Source organism: Mesoplodon bidens (genome assembly GCF_964165515.1).
Source record: "Mesoplodon bidens genome assembly, chromosome: 15".
In the NCBI taxonomy this organism is placed as follows: Eukaryota; Metazoa; Chordata; class Mammalia; order Artiodactyla; family Ziphiidae; genus Mesoplodon; species Mesoplodon bidens.
In genome coordinates this window covers 45,050,850-45,073,778 of record NC_138171.1, presented here as the reverse complement: position 1 = coordinate 45,073,778, position 22,929 = coordinate 45,050,850, and the positions used below count along the sequence as shown (strand labels likewise).

The following is a 22,929-nucleotide window of genomic DNA, read 5'->3' as shown; positions in this document are numbered from 1 at the left end:
GTACATACATCAGTACTCATTGTGTAAGTTCTTTCAACTTCTCTGTAGGTTTGGAAACTTACATGTTGGGAAAAAAATGCATATAGATTGTCCCACACAGTGAATGAATGAGTAAATGAATAAAGGAATTAACAAATAAGCAAAGCCTCAAAGACTAGACAATTTGCTGAAAGACTTTCTTTACATGCTCCTGTATATATTCCAAAGTGAACTTACTGCTTTTATAATAGAAGAAAATGTTTTTTCAGAAAGAAAAATGGCACAAGAGTCAATTGATAAAATAGGCATTTATTCTGAAGGCATAATGCCAAGAAATTCCCCAAAAGCAGCTTGGGAGTGGAAGAAAACTGCTGCCCCTCCATCAAAGGGGAACACCATCTCAGCACTTTTCTACATCCCAGCCGTGTAGGGATGGCTGGGGGCAGAGCTCATGGGTGGGCTCTGGGCTGTGGGCCTGGGGTCGGTCTGACCTGCCCACCTGTCAGTGTGGGCCCAGGTCAGTGTGTCCTATGTTCCAAGGAGTCAGAGTGTCAGGAGAGCTGGCAGAGGAAGTCGTGCAGAGGCAGGGCCAGGAGCCCTGACAGTGAGATCCCCAAGGTGTCGGAGATACAGGCGGTTGCCATGGCAAACTCCCGGTGCTCACTGCTGGTCTGGGGAGGGTGGGGAGCAGGGGTGAGGCTTCAGTCCTAGCTACTCCTGCCTGGCATTTTCCAAGAGAGGCCACCCACCCATAGCCCTCGACCGACTGGTGCTGACCTCCAGGGCAATGTTGTGAAAGGTGTTCACGTAGGCCGCGCCCCCCAGGAGTCCCTCATACAGAATGATCAGGAAGACGAGGTAGATGCTCGGCAGGAAGCTCAGCCACACGTCTGCCAGCAGGAAGGCCAGGTTGAGGCACTGTGGGTGCAGGTGGAGGGGAGGGCTGAGCCTGGGACCAGAGGTGGGCAGGAAGGGAGGTGCCATCCCATCCAGCGGGCCCCGGTTCTGAGAGATGCTGATGAGGGTGAGGGCTGACAGGCCTGGATCAAATCCCAACACGCAGCTGGCCTACCAGACCCTGGGATCTGGGGTAGGCCTTCTCCCTACCGCATCCCAGCATCCTAGACCTTGGGGGTCTCCTCCCCTCCTCCCTTTGCCCGTGTCACTCCTACCGCCTGCGATGCTATCCCACCTTCCCCCGCTTGGGCTCCCCTAGTCACCACCGTTCACAGCTCAGCTTGGATCAGGGTCACTCTCACTCCTATGATCTCATTCCTCCTCCCAAAGTCTCCCTGAATGGAGAGGTTCCCCTCTATTTTACCAAACTGAGGCTATGGTGAGACCAGAGGTTCTCAACTAGGCGTGACTTTGCTGTCTAGGGGACATTTGGCAACATCTGGGGATGTTCCTGGTTGTTACAACGGGGAAGGGAGGGTGTTACGGGCATGTAGTGGGCAGAGGCCAGGGATGCTGCTCAACATCCTACAGCTCACAGGACAGCTTCACAACAAAGAAGGATCCAGCTCGAAATGCAATAACGCCAAGGTTGAGAAACCGTGGCTTAGATGTTCCCACGCCTTCTAAGAAGGCTCGCTGACCCCATCCAAGGGTGTAGGTCCCTTTCTCTGTGCCCCAGTCCTTCAGGGGATCCCACTGTCCCAGTCCTCAGCGCACAGGGTTGCCTCCCCAGTGTGTAGGCCACCCCAGTGGTTCACATGCTTAATGTACACACAGATCACTTGTGGATCTTGTTACCTACACAGGCCTTGCCCTCAGAGGTTCTAATTCAGGAAGAGTGAGGTGGGCTCAGAGATCTGCACTTAAAAGAACACACCCTGGTAATACTAATATGACCCTAGAAACACTGCAGATGCTTTCATCTGGAGCATTAGGCCAGACACTTTCTGTAATGGAATTAAATGATTATAAGCTGCTAATTCTATGAAGCAGCCTTGGTTAAAATTATAGCTAAAATCATAAGCTACACTTTTCAGTGGCATCTAATGAAGAACCCTGAGTTAAGAATTGTTGATACAGGGACTTCCCTGGTGGTCCAGTGGTTAAGACTCTGTGCTTCCACTGCAGGGGGCACGGGTTCGATCCCTGGTCAGGGGACTAAGAACCCAAATGCTGTGTGGTGCGGTCAAAAAAAAAAAAGAATTGTTGATACAATCTGGGACTTTGCGGGTACAAAGCCCTGGGGTGGCAGTCCTGCTCAGACAAATAAGGAAGAAAAGTTAGAGGATATTTGCCTGCTGTTGACATGACATTAAAGTGTCATCTACCCTAATTCTCTATACTGTTATCACAGAATTGAGTTAAAATTATTAAAAAGGGCAAAGAACTTTCCTGTAAGAGTTGAAGCTTTATTTTAAAGGTGATTTTTTATATGCCCTTCTGGTCCCAAGATTATGGCCCAGAGGGATATTAGAGTCACCGAGAATAATTTGGAGGTCGCCAATGACTTGTTTTAAAGTGTTTTCAAGTCTGACCACCGAGAACTCTGACATTTAGAAACAAGTAAGAAGACATGAATGTTTAAAATCATGTTTTCTTTCCAAAAAAAAAAAAAAGAGTTGAAGTTTTTTTAATAGTTACCTTCAGTGGCTGTAGACATATGACAATGAAACATGAATGCTGGTTAAATAAAACTCCTTTTGTTAGACTGTTGTAGGTATTTTCGTTCATTTAAAGCTTCATCACTTACATGACCTTTGCCATGAATTTGCTCACCAGCCTTGAGATAAATAACCTGTTGACTACAATGTCACTGATGCTATTGTAATTAACCATCCAGGATAAAAGAACTGAACATTTTCTTTATTGTTGAAAACATTATTTGAAAGCCTGCCTCTCTGCATGAGGTTTGGGCAAATAATCATTAAATAAGTGCTTCTAGCTGATTAAGACTCAATACAGATTCTTGTTCTTTCATTCTTCGCATTTCTATTTCTTACAACCATGCCTGATTTATTACATGAGGAAACTGAGGCTCAGATGAGTTCGGGGACCTGCCCTAAATCACACAGCTACTGAGTATAGAAGCTGGGATCTGCATCCAGGTTTGCCTGGCTCCTGAGGCCACTCATTTTACACAGATCCCTGCTGGCCTCTGTTCCCTGTGCTTAGAACATGACGGTATGCAATCAATAACCCCTGCTGAGGGAGGGAAGCATCGGGGCCTAGGGAAGCTGGGAGCCAAGGCAGGCGGAGAGTGAGGGCCAGGGGCTCAGTACCTGTAGCAAGGCCAGGGCCCACGTGTGGCGAATGTGACAGCAGCGGAGAGAGGAGCGGGAGGCAAAGACGCCGGCCTGGTACAGCATCTGGTACCTTCAAGGGGGCAGGGAGTAAGAGGAAGCCCCTCTGGTGCCTACTCGGCAGGGCAGCCCCTCCCAACCCCAGTCCTTATCATCAAAGGCCCGTCCCCCAGCCCACTGCCGTGCTGCCACCCACCCTCAGTTTTCTCACCAGCGGTATTGCTGAGCGTGGCTCAGGAACGTGTTCCGGAAGAAGAGGAGTTCAAACTGCAGCAAAGACCAGACGGGGGAGATGGACGGGGATGTGTGGGTCCCCACCCTTATCACTATCTCCACACCCCTCCCGGCAGCCCTCACTCACAAGTCCCTGGTTGATGAAATACTCAGCAAAGTAAACCAGCACCAAGGGGACGATGTAGCACAGCAGGCCCTGGAAGGGTCAGGAGACATAAGAGGGAGGCTGGGAGACGAACACTGGCCGCAGGGGACACGCCAGAGCCACCACCCTGCCTGGCATCCAGTCCTAACCACTGGACCACTCTGTCATTACCTTAAACACGGTCCACCTTTCCTGAAGGGACAGGTGTGAGCTGGAATCTGCAGGGGGGCAGGGAGAGAAGGGCAGGTGAGGTCGGCACACTGACTCAGAAAAGGGGTGCTGGTGTGCAAGAATCAGCCAGCCAACACAACAGTGTGAATGCACATACGCCACTGGACTGTACAATTAAAAATGGTTAAATTGGTAAACTTCATGGTATGGATACTTCACCATGATTAAAAAAAAAAGTAACTAGATGAGACTTCTTCATGGCTCTTGTATAGCTTGATGGCGGTACACCCCTACCCCAGCCACAGTGGGCCCTTCTTTCTGTTTTTGAACACCCAAGCTCATTCCCACCACAGGGCCTTAGCACTTGCTGTTCCCTCTACCTGGAACCTGTTCACCTGGATGTGCACAGGGCTGACTCCTTGTCATTCATATTTCAGCCCTATGAGATGTCCTCAAAAAGGCCTGTCATTTCTTGCTTTTTTTTTTGGCCGCACTGCACAGCATGTGGGATCTTAGTTCCCCATCCAGGGATCAAACCCATGCCCCCTGCAGTGGAAGTGCAGAGTCCTAACCACTGGACCACCAGGGAAGTCCCCCCCATCTGTCATTTCTAAGCACATCACTCTGTTATGTTCTTCTAGTACTTATCAACGTGTGAAAACAACGTGCTTCGGATTCTGTTATTTGTTTATGAATGGTACAACACATAGTCAGTACTCAGTGAGTATTTCCTGAGTAGATGAATGTGATTGGCTCTCACCATAAACCAGCACGCCTATCCACTCCCTCTTCTGACTGCCCACAGTAGAGAGGAAAAGGCTGAAACTCAGAGAAAGTGACCGCTCTGACGGTCACTGTGTCTCCTACCTGGCTTCAACTCTGGGGCCTCGCTGTTTATCAGGGGCTGCCGGGCTGCCGTGTCTGCCTCCCCTTCCCCTCCAGGGTCCTGGGGCCCAGGAGACGTGAGCAAAAAGAAATAGCTGGAAGTGGACAGAATGAAAAGAAGATTGAAGAGCCTCTGTTGGGCTGGAAAGGCCACTTCTTCCCAGGGCAGCCCCCCTCATTCCTTCTCTCCACCAAGGCCCTCCATCCCCGGCCAGAGAACTCCAACTGCGCAAAAATGCTTCTTTCTCTGGAATTGAAATGTATCTCCTTGTTGTTTCTAATCCATGGGCCCTCGTTTTGATTCCTGGCTCACACCAAGCGTGTCAGCCCTGTTTTCTTGTTGTTGTTTTTCTAATAATCGCTCTAGCTACTATTTATCACGTGTTCATTTTGTGCTAGGCCAGAAGTATCCAAAGTTTGGTCACTTATGTTTTGCCTTCATGATATTTGCCATATCCACATTCCTTCTGTGTATAATATTTTTTATTTAATATTTCCCTTTCAATTGATTCACTTTTTCTACATGGCCTTATCCTAAGCGATAATCTGTGAAATCACAGGTTTGGTCGACCAATTGAAACTTTTCCTAATTCACATGAAAATACACACAAAATGAACAGAGTCTATCCTTGTCCTCTCATTGTGGGAACCACACTGTAATGAATGCTTCACGCATGTCACCGCACGGGGAAGCAAGGAAAGCCACCACCATTTGAAATATGGGAAAACTGAGGGTCAGAGACGTAAAGTAACTCGCCCCATACAACACAGTTAACAAGTGGCAGCTCCAGAACTCAGACTCGGGCCTATCGGAGTCCAGAACCCACATCCCCCCACATGGCTGTAGGGATCTGAAGACTGGGATCGTGATCAAGTTCTCTCTCCTCGAATCCCTCTTCCTCCCAGCCCAGGCCGCTTACCTGGCCAGCAGCAGTGCGGGTATACCCAGCATGGACAGCAGGGTGTGCTGGGGAGAGAGGCCAGCCTGGGTGAGGCCCAGGTAGGACAGTGCCCCCAGAAGCCCTGCTCCCCCAGTACCTGAAGACCACCAGGAGATCACAGCCCTGAGAAGGAGAACACAGTAGCACAAAGAAGGACCAAAGCCAGCAGTGGGACCCCCTCCCCTCACTCCCTGTTCTGCCTGCTTACCTGGGGTAGAAGGCGGTGAGTGAGAGGAAGGTGACCTCCCCCAGACCTGAAGAGATGCTAGCCAAGACCACACCTGGGGAAGGACAAGCATGGCCATACCTACCTAGCCTTTCCCCAGTAGCCCCAATCCCCTAAGGGGTGTGGCCACAGCCTCCTCTGCATCCGCACAGAGGGGCTAAAAACAGATCCCTTGGATAGGCTGGGCTCCAGATCTGAAGTAGAACCAACCCCTTCCTCTGCATGCCCTCTCATAGGGAATGGTACCTCCATCTGCCCAGTTATCAAATCAGGAGTAAGAACTAATTCTTTTTTTTTTTGGCCGCACTGCGAGGCTTGCGGGATCTTAGTTCCCCGACCAGAGATTGACCCCAGGCCACAGCAGTGAAAGCACCGAGTCCTAACCACTGGACCGCCGGGGGATTCCCAAGAACTCATCCTTGATGCCTCCTCCACCTCCATCACAGACGCTTGGTGACTGCTCATCTTGATCTCCATCTAATCTGTCCATTTCCTCCCATCTTTCCCACCGCCTACCCCTCCAAATCGACCTCATCTCCCGTCCCCTATTGTGACAGTCTTAGCATGCTTCTCGGGGGTTACAAAAATAATCCCTCTCCTCTGGGAAGCTGGGGAGATTACCCCCACCAATGTTCTGTTGTAGTTCCTCTGAACCCCCCACCTGACACAAAACCTCACACTCACCACACAGGCTGATTCCCACCGAATGAGAAAAGGCAACCAGGATGAAGCTTCCAGCAGCACAAATCCCACTGGTGAGCACCCGGGGGCTGAAGGGAGATGTGGGCCGGGGGGGATGGTCACCTGCCATTCTCAGCTCCCCAGCCCTCCTGCCACCTCCTCTGCTCTCCCAGCCTCCCCACTCTCAGATCCCACCTGCCTTTCCTCCCGCCACCTCCACCCAGACCTGTAGGGCAGCAGATGAAGGCCAAGAGGAGCCAGCAATTTGATGACGAGGGTGGGAAGGATGTCTGCCAGGAGCACCGCCTGGGACCGGAGAACAGAGTGAGACCCCAGACCTTCCCAGGGACAACCCTCCCAACCAAGTGGCCAAGGAAAGATAGAAACCAGCCCATTAGACGTGCTACAAACACAGGCTCTGAAGTCACACAGATCTGAGTTCCAGTCCCAGGCCTGACGCTCCTTAGCTGTGGGTCAAGGTATTCACATTCTCTGAGCTTCAGTCTCCTTATTTGGAAAATGGGGATGATTACAGAGCCTAACTCACAGTACTGTTGTATGGATTCAATAAGCTAATATATGCTGCACACAGAAAGGGCTCAGTAAATGGCAGTCTTAATTAGTGGAGTCATGATAGTACCAGCTGGGTGCTGAGGGGGTGTGGGTGGGGTCTATAGACCCAGAGTAAGGGTAAAGGGAGGACCAGATGGGTACTCACAGCTGTGGAGACAGAATTGCAGTCAAATCGAGATGAGCTATTATGGGAGGTGGCTGTTGGGTCTGGGTCCACCTGATGGGAGACAAGAAAGTCACCCAGGGAGGCAGGAGGGCAGACAAACAGGGCAGGGCTCCATTCCCAGCTCTGCTCTAACTTGAAGGATGGCCTTGGGTCAGCACTGGCTTCTTAAGACCTCAATTCCTCTATGTGCACAAGGGGGAAGGGGAGGTTTCCATAGACGTCTCAAACTAATGGTCCACACGCCAAAGATGGCCTTGTAAGTGGACTTTATTTGGGTAACACACTCGGGAACTTTCATTTAAAAAATTTGGGTTTCCAGAAAAATCTGTTCTTGGACCAAATTCCCTGTTGGACCTGCAAGGTGGTAGCTGTTCCCCTTGGGCCTGCATCCTCCAGCTCATCATAGACAAGAGGTTCTCAACCAGAGATGATTATACCCTTCAGGGAACATTTGGCAATGTCTGGAGACATTCTTGGTTGTCACAACTGGAGGGTGAGGGATATGCTATTGTCATCCAGTGGGCAGAGGCCAGAGATGCTGCTAAACATCCTACAATGCACAGGAAAGTCACACAACAAAGAATTTTCCAGCCCAAAATATCAACAGTGCTGGGGTTAAAAAACCATGCCTTAGGGCTTCCCTGGTGGCGCAGTGGTTAAGAGTCCGCCTGCCAGTGCAGGGGACATGGGTTCGAGCCCTGGTCCGGGAGGATCCCACATGCCGTGGAGCAGCTGAGCCCGTGAGCCACAACTACTGAGCCTGTGCCCTGGAGCCTTCGAGCCACAGCTGCTGAAGCCCGCGCACCTAGAGCCCGTGCTCCGCAACAACAGAAGCCGCTGCAATGAGAAGCCCGTGCACAGCAACGAGGACCCAACGCAGCCATAAATAAATAAATTAATTAATTAATTTAAAAAAAAAACATGCCTTAGACCATAGTCCCACCCGGCCAACGTTTGAGTTTGCAATTGCTTTATAAGAACAAATTGATTCTTAAAGACCCTTCCTGTTCTGAGGTCTGGGAACTTTAGCCATCTTGCCCCACCCCTTAGCCACCTCATTCCATGAATTTTTCAAGTGGGTTTCTGCCCAAGGGTGAGTCCCTCATCTTCCCATAGGGACTAAACATGGTGGTGGTGGTAGAGAGGGTCACTTACATGGCTCTGGTTCCCAGGTGCTCTCTGGTGACTGAGGATGTCATGGGCAGCGCTGAGCATCACCACGTAAGAGAAGTTGTTGCAGAGGCCCAGGAGCCTGAAGTGAGCAGGACAGATCCCCCCACCCCCCAGTTTTATTGAGATATAATTGACATAGAAGAATAGACATATAGTTATATACAATCTATCCACAGTCCTAGCACCAAACCTCCCCCTTTCCTGTGCCTTCTTTTTTCTCTATCGCCAGACCCCATCCCCATTTAGTGAGAAGGTTAGAAATACAGGCTTGGAACAACAAACTTAGGTTCATATCTAATCTCTGAGACCTCTCCCAGGAAGAGAAGGAAGTTATCCTTGATGACTCTCTCCTCCAAGCTCCCACCATGATTCAGTTCCCGGGGCATTTCTCATCCACTGATCCACTGTCTCTGACTGTGGTATGGTAGAAAGATACTGGGGTCTTGAAACCCAAAGGACTATGTTCAGGTCCCAAGTCTGCCACTTCCTACTTGAGTGGCCTCAGTCTACTCATGTGTAAAATGGGGATCCAAATTTCTCTCCTGACTATCTCACAGAGTCCTATAGAGATCAAAACAAGGTAATACCCTTCATGATCCATGAAGGATCTGGTTCACTTATTCTCATCTCCCAGAGCTGCCGTCAGTGATGGGAAGGGAACAGGACCCAGCCCCAGGATATCATGTGTCCTTTTCACAAGCCTCTGAAGTGGTACTGCTGCTCTTCCCATTTTACTGCTGAGAAACTGAGGCTCAGAGAGAGAGCCTCACTTCCAACCCAATCTGTTACCCAAGTCCTTGATGTTTAGGTTAGTGCTAGAAGTATTTCCCAAAGCTCAGTATTCCAATGATTTTAGGAGGTAGATGGATGACTTTTAAAAGGTAGTGATGCATTTATTTAAACTTGCATTAGGAAAATACTGGCTTTCCATCCAGAGTAGTGATTTATAGTTTTCTTTTAAAAAGTACATGTATTTACAAATTTAAAGGCTGAGTTGGATCTCCAAAATATACAAGCAGCTCATACAGCTCAATATCAAAAAAACAAACAACCCAATCAAAAAATGCGCAGAAGACCTAAATACACATTTCTCCAAAGAAGACATACAGATGGCCCAAAAACATGAAACGATGCTCTACATCACTAATTATTAGAGAAATGCAAATCAAAACTACAGTGAGGTATCACCTCACACCAGTCAGAATGGCCATCATCAAAAAATCTACAAACAGTAAATGCTAGAGAGGGTGTGGAGAAAAGGGAACCCTCATACCCGGTTGGTGGGAGTGTAAATTGATACAGTCACCATGTAAAACAGTATGGAGGTTCCTTAAAAAACTAAAAATGGAACTACCATATGACCCAGCAATCCCACTACTGGGCATATACCCAGAAAAGACTATAATTCAAAAAAACACATGCACCCCAATGTTCATAGCAGCACTATTTACAATAGCCAGGACATGGAAGCTCCCTAAATGCCCATCAATGGAGGAATGGATAAAGAAAATGTGGTACATAATTACAATGGAATATTACTCAGCCATAAAAAGGAACGAAATTGGGTCATCTGTAGAGATGTGGATAGACCTAGAAAGTGTCATACAAAGTGAAGTCAGAAAGAGAAAAGCAAGTATCATATAATAACGCATGTATATGGGATCTAGAAAAATGGTATAGATGATCTTATTTGCAAAGCAGAAATGGAGACATAGATGTAGAGAACAAATGTATGGATACCAAGGGGGAAAGGGGTGGGGAGGCAGGAATTGGGGGGCTGGGATTGACACATATACATTATTGATACTATGTATAAAATAGACAACAGATGGGAACATACTGTATAGCACAGGGAACTCTACCTAATGCACTGTGGTAACCTAAATGGGAGGGAAGTCTGAAAGGGAGGGGATATCTGTATGTGTATGGCTGATTCATTTTGTTGTGCAGTGTAGGCTAACACTACATAGTAAAGCAACCATACTCCAATAAATATTAATAAAATAAAATAAAATCCTCACAACATGGCAAGTCGCCTGCTATTATCCCATTTTACAGATGAGGAAACGAAAATTCAGAGAAACTAAAATCAAGAAGATAACCGATGACACTGAGATTTGTCTAGAAATTAAATGATTTGTTACTGATATTCATCTCAGAAATGGTCACACAGAAAATTTCACAGACACGAATTCTGAATCTAAATAGATATTATTTTCATGAAAAAATAAAATAAAGGCTGAGTTGGTTGGAGTAAAAACATGAAGAAAATATCCCTACAGGTCATATGAGAAGCTGGCCAAAAGGTGAAGGTGATAAGGGAATGAGTGAAATTTGGGAAATTTACACATGGCCTCAGGGCAAACCAAGCGGTTCAGTAGATATTTTGTGGATTCAGCTCCTTTTTGGAAGCTCAACTCTCTTTTCTCACCCCTCTTGTTGCTTCCCTCTTCCCACCCTACTTTAATTTCTTCAGGCCACTCACCAGAAGCCCACCGCGTTCTTCCAATGGGCGCCCTGACGGTCCTGCGGCGGGGGCCTAGGTGCCGGATTGGCCTCCTCTCCTGGAAGGGGGAAAAGAAGAGGGCCTGACCCCCACCCCACTCTCAGGTGCACGATGGGCCAACGGGCGTTCTCCCGGGACCGAGGAAGTCAATCCCGTGAGGGTGGGCAGGAATACTCACCCTCCGAATCCGAAAGGCGCCGCCGAGAGCCCGCACAGCCTCCCATGGCATCAAGTTCAGGTCCCCCGAGGGGTCCAAAGTCAGCGAGAGTTCAGAGTTGGCTCCGATGAGGCGGATGAGGGTCTACGACAGGTGAGAGGGATCAACACCGCATTGCCGGTCCCAGCTCCGGCTTCTTCGCTGCACTGGCGCCTCCACGAGCCACGGCCCTAACCCCAGGCTCCATCTTGCGCCCTCGTACGCCCCACCACGCCCCCACGCCCCCGTCGGACTCTGCCCCCGCCCCCTCTAAAGCAGAGGGCCCTGCAGCCTGTACCTTTAAGATCACCTGAACCTTCCGCACCCAGTAACGACGGGTCACGTGACAGCACCCGTGGGTCCCTCATCACGTGCTTGAAAGTCCTCACCACTTCCGGGTCTTTTCTCGATCTTCTCTTTAGACCTACCCAGCTTCAGGGCGGGGGACTGAGAGAGGCTGGGAGAACCCTGGAACCACCCGTTTAAAACTGGGGTGGGTAGGATCAGCAAGAAGAACCATGACGTTAGCTGGGGACGCCCAAGGCCGTGATCTACCGTACCAGCACTAATCATGGCTGCGAATGGCTTCAGCTCCTCTGCAACTGCCGGAAATAAATATGGCCACCTGCCTAGCCGGTACTGTTTCTGGCTGACAACAAAGGCAGCCAGCTTCAGGTCATTCTTATTTCTATCTGTTACCTTTAGATTGCTTTAGAAACTGCATATAAAGATAACACCCACCTAAAAAGATTTCATGAATTGTCTGTTGGCAGTATCCAACGTGGTTAAGAGAGCCCTTTTCTCAAATTATCTTAGAACCAAGGTAGTAGTTCAACCCTGGTTTTACAGATGAGAAAACAAAAAGGAAAGTTACTGATGAACATACAACGTTAGACCTAAAGGTGACCCTAGAGACTTGGCAATAAGAAATAGAGCACCAGAGGCAGGGGTGCTGGCTGCTGCAGGATTCCTGCCTGCATTAAGGGTGCTTAGACCAGATGATCCTAAGGCCCAAGATTCTGATTCTGTGATCTCATCTAGTTCCTCTGATTGGAAATTTGGAAAGTGAGGCTCAGGGTGGGGACCCAAGGAAGAGGTGTCGATTAAGGTCACTTCACAAAGTCCCAGATAAGGAGCGATTATTCTCTTACCTTCCTCTAGGTGGTAAAGCAACATCCTGAATTTTCTTCATCACGTCTTTCCCCTGCTCATCTCTCTTGTGGGCTTCCAACAGTCAGTGCCCACCTCTCCCAGCTCTTTCTCACCACCAGGCCCTCAGACTGCTGTTTAAAATGTACCCCCTTTTGTCTGCTTCCCAGATCACTCAACCAATGAAAAATGGGATCCTACTACCCATGCAGGTCTCTAGAAATTCAGCAACGTGTCATACATGGCTTCCACCTTCAAGGAACTCAAAGGAGGGTGGGAGGTAGACGTGAATAACCACAGTACAAAGTTTAGCCAAGTTTCGTTTCGCAAGAACGACTACAGGTGAGGAATGGACATTGGAGCCACCAATCCAGCCCCTTCTTCCTCTTGGGGAAGCATTAATGACCCTGAAATGAGAAGCCAGAGGTCTTACCAGCCCCCTCCTCACTCCTACTCCTTGTCCCCAGGCAAAACAGGAACCACAAACCCCAGCTTCCTCTCACAGAGAGGCTGTGGCTTTGGGGGGAGACGGAAACGGCTAAGGTGTAAATACAAGACCTGAGTCACTTGAGCTGCAGTTGCCACATGCCCCCTCCCCCCTCCCCAATTCTGAGGTCTCCTGCTCCCGCTTTTTCCTTACGGTCCTCCTCCCTTGCCCTTTAGCTCCGAATGTACACCACCTGAGTCCCCTGTGTGATATACACCCACTTCCCAGCCTGGGCTGGAAGCAGCTGTGGGCATTGCAGAAGGTGGGCAGGGCTCGGGGTGGGGGTGCGTCAGGGAGAGACAGGGGAAGAGGAAGTGTCTTGGGTCGTGGGGAAGACTGGCTTGGTGGGTGGGGACAATCATTGTCAGCTTTCTGGACACACAGACAGAGACAGACAGGATGGATTTCCTCCGGCTACATCTCCCTGGGCTGCATCAGGCCTTGAGGGGGGCACTGGTGAGAGGGGCAAAGAGAGGCCAGAGATTTTCACCCTGCTCCCTCGGGCCTCACCTTCCTTTCTCCCTTTGAGCTTCTCCTCAGACTCAAGATTCCTTCCCCACGATCAGGCAGCCTGCTAGCCCGATCTTCTCTGGATTTCAATCCCCTCATCTCCACAAACACATCCACACACCTCTAATCTAGGCCGTTTCCTGCTCCTCCTGCAGATCCTGTCTCCCTCCTCCTTCTAGATCCTAGAACCCCTCTTCCTTCTCCCGAGTCCCTCTGGCCCAGGGCCCCGAGGGAGAGGGCTGGGCTTCCCCTTAATACCTTTGTCCCCATCCCTCTTTTCTTCCAGGAGTCTTTCAGCACCTTTGTCTCCTACCTTATGGGAGATGATGTCCCCACTGCAGAGAGGAAGGAGGCGTGTGCAGCTGAGGAACTGGGGGAGGTGGCTGCAAGAAGCCTTGGGGGGAAGGTAGAGGAGGAAGCCCAGGAGGCCATGGAGGGCCTTGGAGGCAGCCAAAGCAAGGGGGATGGAGGGCTGAGAGGGCCTGGAGAGGCTGGAAGATGCCAGGAGGAAAGCTCAGCTACAGAACAGACCTGGGGTGGGGGACAAGGCAGCTCCCATGGGTCTCAAGCAGATAGGCAGGACACTGGGGCCTGGGAGGCAGCCACGACCACTAGATGCCAGCATCCAAGTATCCCCCTGGAGCCCAGAAGGAAGTCTGATGCAGGGTCTGAGGCTGGTCGAGACAGGAGTAGCCAAGCCCAGGAGAGTCAGCAGCCCGATGAGCAGGAAGTGAAGAGAGAGAAGACACTGAGAACCTGGGAATGGGAGGAGGATGAGGAAGAGGTCAGGACAACAGAGCCAGGGGTGGCTGGAGGGGCGGAGTCAGAAGGGACCTGGCACAAGGAGCTTGAGCGGAAGGCGAGTGTTGATGGGCAAAAGGTGGCAGAGGACAGAAAGGAGTCAGAGCAGGGGGTTGATGAGACAGCTGCAGAGGAGATCCAGGGGCCTGGGACCAAAGGGGCTGGGAGGGAAGAAGAGGTGGTAGTGGTAAGGGGTGGCCAAAGCACAAGGGCGCAGGGGACACATGAGCCAGGGGCAGGATCTGAGGACAGGGAAACCTCAGGCAGGGAGGAGGCTGACCTCCCAGGGGTTGGGGAGACTGAACATGGGGCAGTCCCAGGAGAAAGGATCCCGGAGGGTACTGGGAGAGTCTGGACCCTAGAGGAGACCTCCAAGGGAGACCAGGAGGAGGAGGAAGTGGATGAGAATAGAGAGGCTGAGGTGAGCCTCTTCCCCAAACAGACCCAGGCCCTGGGAACCGAGAGAGTGGAAGAAGCGGCCAAGGACCAGGCAGCAGGGTGGGAAGCTGAGGAAGGTCAGGAGTCAGAGGCGGAGGGAGGGGAGGGCTTTGAGGGCCAGGCAGATCAGGCTGAGGAAGAGGCTGTGGAGAGGCAAGACTCGGAGATCAGGGCTGCTCAAACCAGTCTCAAGGAGGTGGTGCAGGCAGAGGAGGCCGAGCAACAGCAGAAGAGTTGCTGGGCTGCAGAGGCTGAGCTGCTCCAGGACAAAGTAGCAAATGAGGCTGAAGGTGATGTTGACTTGGAGGCAACCCCAGAGGCCAGGCCCAAGAAGGAGTTCAGCAGGGAGAGGGGTGAGGAAGAGGCTCAGACAAGGGGAGAAGCACTGGAGGTGGGGTGGGGTGGCCTTGAGCACAGGGTCACTGAAGGCCAAGAACCTGAGCTGGTGGGAGGCCCCCAGACCCCCACAGAGCAACTTGAGGAAGGGCAGGCATGTAAGGAAGAGCTCTGGAGCATTCCAGCCCTGAGCAGAGAGGAGACAGAGAGGAGCCTGGAGGAATATCCCAGGAACGTGGGGTATGTAGAACCTAACAGCTCTGTGGCAGAAGCCTGGGAAGACAGCAGAAGGGATGTGGAGAGAGGGAACACCCAGGAGGAAAAAGCAGGTGCTGAAGAAGGGAAGGAGGAGGCTACAGGAGGCCAGGCACCGGTGGCGGAAGCTGAAGGAGGCCGAGAGTCTGCACGACCAGAGGTCCCAGAGGCAGGCGAGGAGTGGATGAAAGTAAAGGAAGCCTGGCGTGGAGCAGAGACCCAGGAGCTGGGTGGAAGGCAGGGAGCAGAAGCAGGGACCGTGCAGTCATTGGGAGAGTCAGACGCCACAGAAACCAAGGAGGAGGAGGTGGAGTCTGCCGTGCCCTGGGGGGTAGACAGAACATCCAGGAGAAGCTGGAGGCTGGAGGTGGAGGCTCCGAGTCTCCAGGACAGCGACGACATGGAGACAAATTCTTTGGCTACCGAGATCGTGGAGGATAAGGCAGCTCTGGATGGAAGGGCTCCTGGGACTGGGGACAGGCCCGGCAGAGAGGCTGAGGAAGCATTCGGGAGAGACTGGGACTCAGAGGGGAGAGAGGAAGCCGGCGGAGGTGAGGACCTGGTAGAGGCTGCAGAGGGGGAGGAAACAGGTGGGCAGGAGTTTGGCCTGGAGGGCTCAGCAGAGGAGGAGGTGCCTGGCAGAGGTGGCCAAGCAGAGGCTTCTGAGGCCACTCGGGAGGGTGAGCCCGGGCAACAGCAGGCTGAGGTGGAGCAATCCGCAGTAGCAGAAGGAAGCTGGGGGATGGATGGCGTTACCTCGGGCTCCCAGGTGGTGAGGATAGAGGGCCTCCCAGGAGGGCACACACTGTGGGAAGAAGAGGCTGGAGGATGGCAAGCGACAGAGCAGGGGCAAAGCAGTGAGGGGCAGCATGGGGACAAGCACCCCGAGGGAGAGGCACAAAGGCCCCTTGCAGTGGAGGATATCGAGGTGACTGGAGACCAAAAGGCAGAGGCCAAGGAGATTGATCCAGAAGGCCTGGAGGACGTCCAGGGCCAAGAGGACCAGTCAACCAACCAGGACCCTGCAGAGGCTGAGCCTGGACCATGCGGGGAGGCCACCGGGAGCGCCAGAGGGGATGCTCACAGCAGCTGGAGTGAGGTGAGGGCTCCAGGTAGGGTCCTGGGCTGGACAGAGCAGAATCTCGAAGCTGAAGCCAGCCCCGTGGTAGCCCGTGCCCTCTTCCCTGTAGGCCCTGCTCCCCGGGGCTCGCCTGGACGTCTCTGTCCCGAGGAGCCGAGCCCTCCTCTCCCGCAGCTCCTCACAGCGCCGCTCCCGGCCCTCTTTCCGACGGACCCCCGTCCCTGAGCAACCGCAGGAGCCTCCCAGCCCCGCACCGGAGGAAGAGCTGGTAGCCCCCGAACAGAGACTTCTCGAGCCAGAGCACGCCCCGGAGCCAAGCTCCTCCAGCCCTGAAGGGACTCCATTGCCAGCCAGAAGGCCCCTGGGACAGAGGTAAGCACAGGGGGAGGTGACCGGCCTGGGATGGGGAGGAGGCTGACGGCACCTGGACACCAGCTCCCACGGCCTGTCTTCCGTCTGCAGGTTTGGCCTGGCACACCCTGGCATGATGCAGGAGCTGCAAGCCAGGCTGGGCCAGCCAAAGCCCCAGTGACTGGGATGTGAGGCTCAGAAGGCTGGGTTGAACCCTGCTCAGCCTGACTCCCTCTGCCGCTTTGGACGCATCCTTTCCACCCTCTGGGCCTTAGTTTCTTGGTGTGTCATTCATGGAGCAGACAGAACCAGATGTCTGCGAGAACCATGAACTTAAGGAGTCTGACTCTCCAATGTGGCTGGTGGACCACTGCCTCGCTGGGGTCATCTCTCTCTGATGGCCTGCCTTGCCTACCTCCCCAACCTGTCTCAGCTGCTTGGAGGACTGAGTGAGGACAGAGACAGTTCTCCCCAAGGCCTTCCCTCTCTACTGTGCCCACTCCTCGACGCCCCCCATTCTCAACCCCCCACCAGGCCCTGGAGAGCTGTGTAGGACTAACGCAAACCTCTGGGGTTGAAGCCGGCCTCGAGGAAGAGGTCAGGAGGGCCAGTGGCGCTCCATTTGCAATCAAAGAGAAGCAGACCAGCTGCCTTGAGCTTCCAACATGGGAGCTCAGTCTCAGAACTCTGCTGGTTACTACGGCAGCCACCAGTTGAACAAGCCAGAGTTGGGGAAGGTGGGCCAGGAACCCCAAAAATGTAAGGTCAGAGGGGAGTCCAGGGTAACCAGAAGCTGCAGACTCTGTTCCAGGGCCCCTTTGCATGTCAGACACCCCTTCTCTGAAAAGAAGCCGAGGCAGAGAGAGGGTGAGAGTGCTTTATTAAGCACCCAGCGTGGCAGCCTAGTCTGAGGATGACTAGCAGGTCCCCGAAACAATAAATAAACCATTTTTCTAAACAATAAATAAATATCTAAGAAATAAATATCTGGCAAGGACTGGAGGGGCCTTAAGTTATTGGATAGGGTCTGGGGCGGGAGACCAGTGGAGTCGTGCCTTGTCTAAGGCAGATGAGCCAGAGCCTGTCTGCTGGCCCAGACTCCAGTCCTCAAGTCCTGATGGGTGGAGGGAAGGGGCTAAGAAGTCACCCTCCATCAGGGCTGGGAGCTGGGTGTGGGGAACCCCAAGGCCTGGGCTGGGTTCCCGGCCTGGGAGAGCAGCAGCAGGTCCCTCACCGCCCGAGACAAGACAATTTCCAAGGAGTGTAGCGACTGGTAGGTGTAGAGGAGCTGGGGCCAGGACACCTGGGCTGACATCTGCAAGGGGCCGCCCAGAGCCCCTGGGAGCAGCCCCTCCCCCTCCTCATTCTCCTCCTCCTCAGGGAGGTTGAATCCTGCAGCCAGCACCTGTGGGGAGAGACCCATGGGTCAGAGAATGGCCCGCCTCAGACCCTGAGTGAATCCTTGCTTCTTTATGTGCCCAGTGGTGCAGAATGACATCAGAGACCACAGGGGCATGATTTCCCTGGACAACCCCTACTTCGCATCTTCCATTATGTCATCATTTCATGTGAGCTGCCTGATTTTTTTTTGGTTCAAAAAAATGGAAGTCACAGAGCAAGATGGTACTCATGGAGCTGGCTCTCACTCATCCAGGATTGCCCAGGGGATTGGGGGCTCTGGAAGTTCCTCTCTTTCTCTCTCTCTCTCTCTCTTTTTTTTTTTTTTTGCTGTGCCATGGGGCTTTCGGAATGTTCCCCTACCACGGATAGAACCCGGTCCCTGGCAGTAAAAGCCTGGAGTCCTAACCACTAGGCCACCAGGGAACTGGAAGTTCCTCTCTTAAGCGTCATCTTAAGATCAGAAATGGGCAGAAAGGTGATATGGTTAGTTTTTATGCTGTTTTCATTTTCTATTCTTTTATTAAGGGTAAAATTCCTATTTCCCTTTGAAATGTTCAGGAGAATCTGGTGATGTCAGAGGATGAGGGAGAAGGGAACGTACTTTGTTTGATGTAGGGCCTGCTGATGCCAGATGCTGTCCTGGCTTCTCTCGTTTAAGACCAAGACCCCAAGAGAAGGCAGAGTTTCAGGGGGCAGAGGTAGGACCTGGTACACCTACACACACACACACACACACACACACACACACACACACTCAGAGGATCTGGAGCATCTCCTTCCAGACTTATCCTACCTCTGGGCAGGGGGTGTTTTAAAAGGGAACCAATGAGCCTCAGTTTTGAGTGTTAGTCTCTGGGGGTCGAGGAGGGTGGGTGGGCACTCTACCTGGAAGCGGAGATGCTGCTGCAAATCTCGGAGATCCAGCCTCATGGCCCACAGCTTCAACCTCTCTGAACTGGTCCAGAACCCCTGGCTCCCCAGCCCTCCCAACAGGGTATGGAAGGGGTGAAGTGCCATGGAGAGGAAGCGGAGTCTTTCTGGGTCCTGTGGAAGGGGAGGGAAGGCATCAGGAAAGGCCTGCAGGCCAAGGATGACCCACTTCAAACCCAACCCCATCTCTATTTGGGTCCCATTCCCAGCATGAACTCCAATCCCCATTCTGTCCCCATATCTTTTCTCATCCTTAACCCCATCTCCATCCCTACTCCCTTCCTATGTTCATCACCATTCCCATCTCCACTGTCTCTGATCTCTATCCCATCTCCTCTTCCAACCTCATTTTCAGTCACACCCGAGCTCATCTCCAACCCCCAACCCCATCTCCATCCTTCTGTCACTCTCTACCCACAACCGCATTCCATTCCCTTCTCTACCGCCCCGCCCCATCTCCATCTCCTCACTTGTTTTCATTCTGTCTTCAACTTCTTTCCCATCCTTGTTCGCATTCTTATCCCAATTCCATCCCTCTTTCTTGTGTCCAGCCTCAATGTCACCATCTCTCCATCCCATTTCCAACTCTACCCACCCCCATTCCATCCCATCCTCACCAGCGATCCCCATGCTTTCTCTATCCCCCACTTCATTTTCACTCTCATCTCCAACCTTCTTCCCATCCCTAACCTCTTACCATTCTCACTCATAATACCAACTCCACGCCTCCTCCATACCAATCTCTAACCCCAATCCCATTCTTTTCCCATCCCCACATCTTTCCTTTGCTCAGCTTCATTCTTACCTTCTTCCTAATGCCATTTCTTTATTCCAGCCTCATCTTTATATTCAGTGACCTACCCAGCCACATCCAGATTCTCTCCCTCAATTTATCCCCAAATCCATCTTCAATTCAATCCCCAACTTTATCTCCATCCCTGCAACCCAGCCTTATTCCCAGTTTGCCTGTCCCACCGCGCCAGTCAGCCACTCACAGAGAGGCCATGCCAGGCCTGGAAGGTCAGGGAAACGTTGGGGAGCTGCTCTCCCAGGGGCAGAAGGTCCAGGTTCACTCCTGGCAGGTGAGATTCAGCCTATGGGGCAAGGTCTTTTAGTGGGGGCCCGAGGGGATTGGGGATCTTCCCATCCCCAGAGCCAGCTGCATTAGGGAGACTCACAAAGTCACAGGCCTGGACCCGAACCTCGGAGAGCAGCTTCCTGGAGAGATGCAGGCTGACCTTGAACTCCCTCTGCAACTCCTGCAGGCTCCGGAGGGGCCTCCCTGGGGGCCTTGGGAATCCCCAGACACCAGCGCGAGCCAGGAGCAAGGAGAGTAGCAAAAGGCTGAGCCCTGGAGCAATGAGGAGGGGGTGGGCGAGATGAGGGGAAGAGCTGGAGAAGAACTCAGGAAAAGGAAAGGACCGTGCCTTTTCTGAGCCTGTGCTACAGGCACGCTCTGTGTGTCATCTCACTGACCCCTCAAAGCCACTAACAAGCTGTTGAGACACCATATGGCATCTCTGTACAGTGAAAGGAAAGTGCCCCTTCCCCCAGGCAGACACAGTCTTGCACAGAGTGCCCGCCTTTGCAAGCAGATCTCGGGCCGGATCTTGAACCTCACTATGTCCCTTGGCCAAGTGTCTTTCTCAGTGAACAAACTGCACAAGGGTATGTGGCAGCCTGGGTGCTATTATTCTCCCTATTTTGCAGATGGGGAAAGTGAGGCTCAGTGAGGTTGACTTGCCCAAGGGCACATAGCCAGAGGGTGAGGGGACCAGGACGGGATTCCAGATCTGCCCAAATGCAGAGCCTGCATGCTTCCCCCAGGGAACTCAGAGGAGACCGCCACCTCCCCTGGCGTGGGCACGGTCTGTTCTGCCAAGGATTCCCCGGGCTCAGCCAGGCGGCTCTGATGGCCTGAACCAGGGCCCCAGGGGTGGGCTGATGATGCTGAGGCTCTATCCCAGGGAGTCAGAAGGACAGATTGGTCCAGCCTCCCCCAAGGCAGGTAGATCACTCTGCAGGGTGGGAGGAACACGGGGTGCCAGGAGAGGGAGGAGGGTCTGGAATGGGAGGCTGAACCTCTGTTTCTGATTTGGGTTCTTCCCTTGAACAAGTCACGTCTTATCTCTGTGCCTCAGGCTCCCATCTGTAAAATGAGGGAGTCAGACTGGCTGATTTCTGAAAGTGCTTCCTGCCCTGCATTTCCTGGAAAGAAGGAAGAGGGGCAGTGGGGCTGGAGCTCTGGGAAGAGGGCAGTTTCTTCTTCAGGGAGAGGAAATCTAGCAATCGCTAGGGAGTTACACAATTCTCCTCGAAACCCAAACCAAAATTGGTCACTAAGTTGAAGTCTATTCCTGCTCCGCCTTCTCTCCATGCCTCTTTCCGATCCATCCTTGACCTTTAAGCCCTGGGCTCTGCTCCTCGAAATGTACTCTCTGTAAAGACTAAGGGGAGATTCTGGGCGCTTCCACTACCCCCATGGACTTAACACAGGTGGTGGGTCATGCCTGCAATCTGTAGCATTCAGGCTCCCTGGCTTGGGGGCTGCTCTGGCACCCTGGAGACTTAAGGCAGACTGGGGTTCTTCCTAGCTCTATGGGTGGGCACCCCCAGGCCCTGGTGGATATTGCCCACCCAGAACTGAGCTGTGCCGTCTCCTACTGACCCCCTGCTTTCTGCCTGAGCTCTGGAGCCCCCAGACCCTTCCCTTGGTTTCTCCTTCCCCTCTGCAGCCAATCCTGGGGCTTTCGCCTGGCCTTTGAAGGTTCTGTCCCCGTCTTTCAGCCCTTGGTCCCTACTCTGACCCTACCATCGGCTCCTCTGTCCAGAGCTCTCTTTCCAGCCTCTGAGCTCTTCAGCCACCAGCTGTAGCTTGGACCTCCTTCCAAGCTTCAAACTCCAGACCCTTGACCGTTAGGCTGCTGACTCCTTGGCCCCAGCCCCCTGCTCCTGCTGTTCTTCCTATAGCCAGCCCCAGTTCTCAGCCAAGCTGATTGGCCCCTGCTCATTCACCCCAAATAAACGCTTCATTTATGCGCCTGGTCCTGATCCTGGTCAAAGCACCTGCCCAACTCTCCCCATTCATGCCAGTCAACTCTTCCCATCCTCAGCCCAGCCCTCACCAAACTTCCACCCTTCTATAGAACCCTGTCCCCCCATTCATGCCAACCAACCTGCCCTGCCCCATCCTCTGCCCAGCCCTGGCTTGATCACTACCCCTCTGCCCCAGCCCCTCTCCCCAGTTTATGCCTGTCTCACTCCCATCCTCCAGTCAGCTGTATCCTGTATCCTTAGTCTTGCCCACATAATAGCACCTCAGCCCTAGGCGCCCATCCACAGCAGGCAAGTTCACCCATCCTCTGCCCACTCTCAGCCAAGCCCCCCACCACTCTACCCCAGCCCTGGCCTCAAACTCACGCCAGCCAAGGTCGCCTGCCATCTGGCCCATGGTGGGGCCAGCCTCTTTGGACAGCCATCTCCCGGGCAGGGGGAGTCTTATACTGGGGGCTGCGCCCGGTTTCACTTTCCGTCCTGCTTGTACTTTCGGCTTTGTGTTCACTCAGTCTTCCCTCTCACCACCCCTTGCTAAAATGGGGAAATGTGATTTCCCTTCCCAGAGGGGGTGGGAGGTGCAGTGAGGGTGGTGAGAAGCTGGAGTTTCGGTCAATCCCAGCTCCTGACTCCCTGCTGCTCTACCAGGTCCAGCCCTGCCCTCACTTCCCCACTCTTGGGTGAGCCACCCCGCTCTGCTTGCTGGTAGATCCCAGAGACTCTAACCCCCTCCTGTTTCTCTTCTTTGTCATCATCATCCTAGTGCCATCACCAGCTCACTGTCCTTCAAAAGACGGATGGCCAGGTAAGGGGATTGCCCATTAGAGGGGACTTGGGGTTTTGAGTCATCCTTACTCTCTTCTGGTTTACCAGATGGCTGAGGGAGGGAGTGCCAGGGAAGTCAGGGCTCAGTGGGTAGCTGGGATGGGGTTTTGTGTGAGGCGGTGGGGTCTCAGTCTGGGCAGAGTCAGAGTTCAGTCTATAGTCAGGGTCATGGCTGGAT

General features: G+C 52.7%; 3 protein-coding genes across 6 annotated transcripts; 1 reads left to right on the top strand and 2 right to left on the bottom strand.

The window, feature by feature from the left end:
* Positions 1-268: 268 nt before the first annotated feature.
* CLN3 (CLN3 lysosomal/endosomal transmembrane protein, battenin) lies at positions 269-12,753 on the bottom strand. Of its 4 annotated transcripts, none has more exons than XM_081257634.1 (17): positions 12,285-12,753; positions 11,432-11,621; positions 11,116-11,238; positions 10,917-11,019; positions 8,414-8,510; positions 7,238-7,309; positions 6,746-6,825; positions 6,523-6,608; positions 5,821-5,893; positions 5,592-5,735; positions 4,654-4,766; positions 3,787-3,833; positions 3,598-3,666; positions 3,448-3,503; positions 3,216-3,309; positions 757-897; positions 269-650 (listed from the first exon to the last, which is right to left on the bottom strand). In XM_081257634.1, exons 3-17 carry the CDS (start codon positions 11,159-11,161, stop codon positions 531-533), a joined length of 1,341 nt encoding a protein of 446 aa, XP_081113760.1. In that variant the 5' UTR covers positions 11,162-11,238; positions 11,432-11,621; positions 12,285-12,753; the 3' UTR covers positions 269-530. The 4 variants fall into 4 exon arrangements, with proteins under 4 accessions (XP_081113760.1, XP_081113761.1, XP_081113759.1 ...); XM_081257635.1 differs by lacking the exon at positions 12,285-12,753 and adding an exon at positions 11,623-11,977 and having other exon boundaries at positions 11,432-11,590; XM_081257633.1 differs by lacking the exons at positions 11,432-11,621; positions 12,285-12,753 and having other exon boundaries at positions 11,116-11,356.
* A 284-nt stretch (positions 12,754-13,037) lies between these two features.
* APOBR (apolipoprotein B receptor) lies at positions 13,038-17,538 on the top strand. The gene is made up of 4 exons (XM_081257624.1): positions 13,038-13,225; positions 13,566-16,208; positions 16,300-16,562; positions 16,653-17,538. The coding sequence occupies exons 1-4, from the start codon at positions 13,169-13,171 to the stop codon at positions 16,720-16,722; spliced, it is 3,033 nt and encodes a 1,010-aa protein (XP_081113750.1). The 5' UTR covers positions 13,038-13,168; the 3' UTR covers positions 16,723-17,538.
* A 73-nt stretch (positions 17,539-17,611) lies between these two features.
* IL27 (interleukin 27) lies at positions 17,612-22,323 on the bottom strand (the record flags this gene model as incomplete). Its single annotated transcript, XM_081255156.1, has 5 exons — positions 17,612-17,946; positions 18,828-18,986; positions 19,868-19,966; positions 20,075-20,223; positions 22,293-22,323. The coding sequence occupies 5 exons, from the start codon at positions 22,321-22,323 to the stop codon at positions 17,695-17,697; spliced, it is 690 nt and encodes a 229-aa protein (XP_081111282.1). The 3' UTR covers positions 17,612-17,694.
* Positions 22,324-22,929: the final 606 nt, after the last annotated feature.

Excerpts from the sequence above, each read along its gene's own strand:
- CLN3 (XM_081257634.1), bottom strand. The coding sequence starts at position 11,161 with ATGGGAGGCTGTGCGGGCTCTCGGCGGCGCCTTTCGGATTCGGAGG. Across the intron at positions 6,826-7,237 it reads GCAATTCTGTCTCCACAGCT|GCGGTGCTCCTGGCAGACAT; the intron begins GTGAGTACCCAT and ends CTCCGGTCCCAG. Across the intron at positions 5,894-6,522 it reads GGTGGGAATCAGCCTGTGTG|GTGTGGTCTTGGCTAGCATC; the intron begins GTGAGTGTGAGG and ends GTCCTTCCCCAG.
- APOBR (XM_081257624.1), top strand. The coding sequence starts at position 13,169 with ATGGATTTCCTCCGGCTACATCTCCCTGGGCTGCATCAGGCCTTGAGG. Across the intron at positions 16,209-16,299 it reads CTCACAGCAGCTGGAGTGAG|GCCCTGCTCCCCGGGGCTCG; the intron begins GTGAGGGCTCCA and ends TCTTCCCTGTAG. Across the intron at positions 16,563-16,652 it reads AGAAGGCCCCTGGGACAGAG|GTTTGGCCTGGCACACCCTG; the intron begins GTAAGCACAGGG and ends TTCCGTCTGCAG.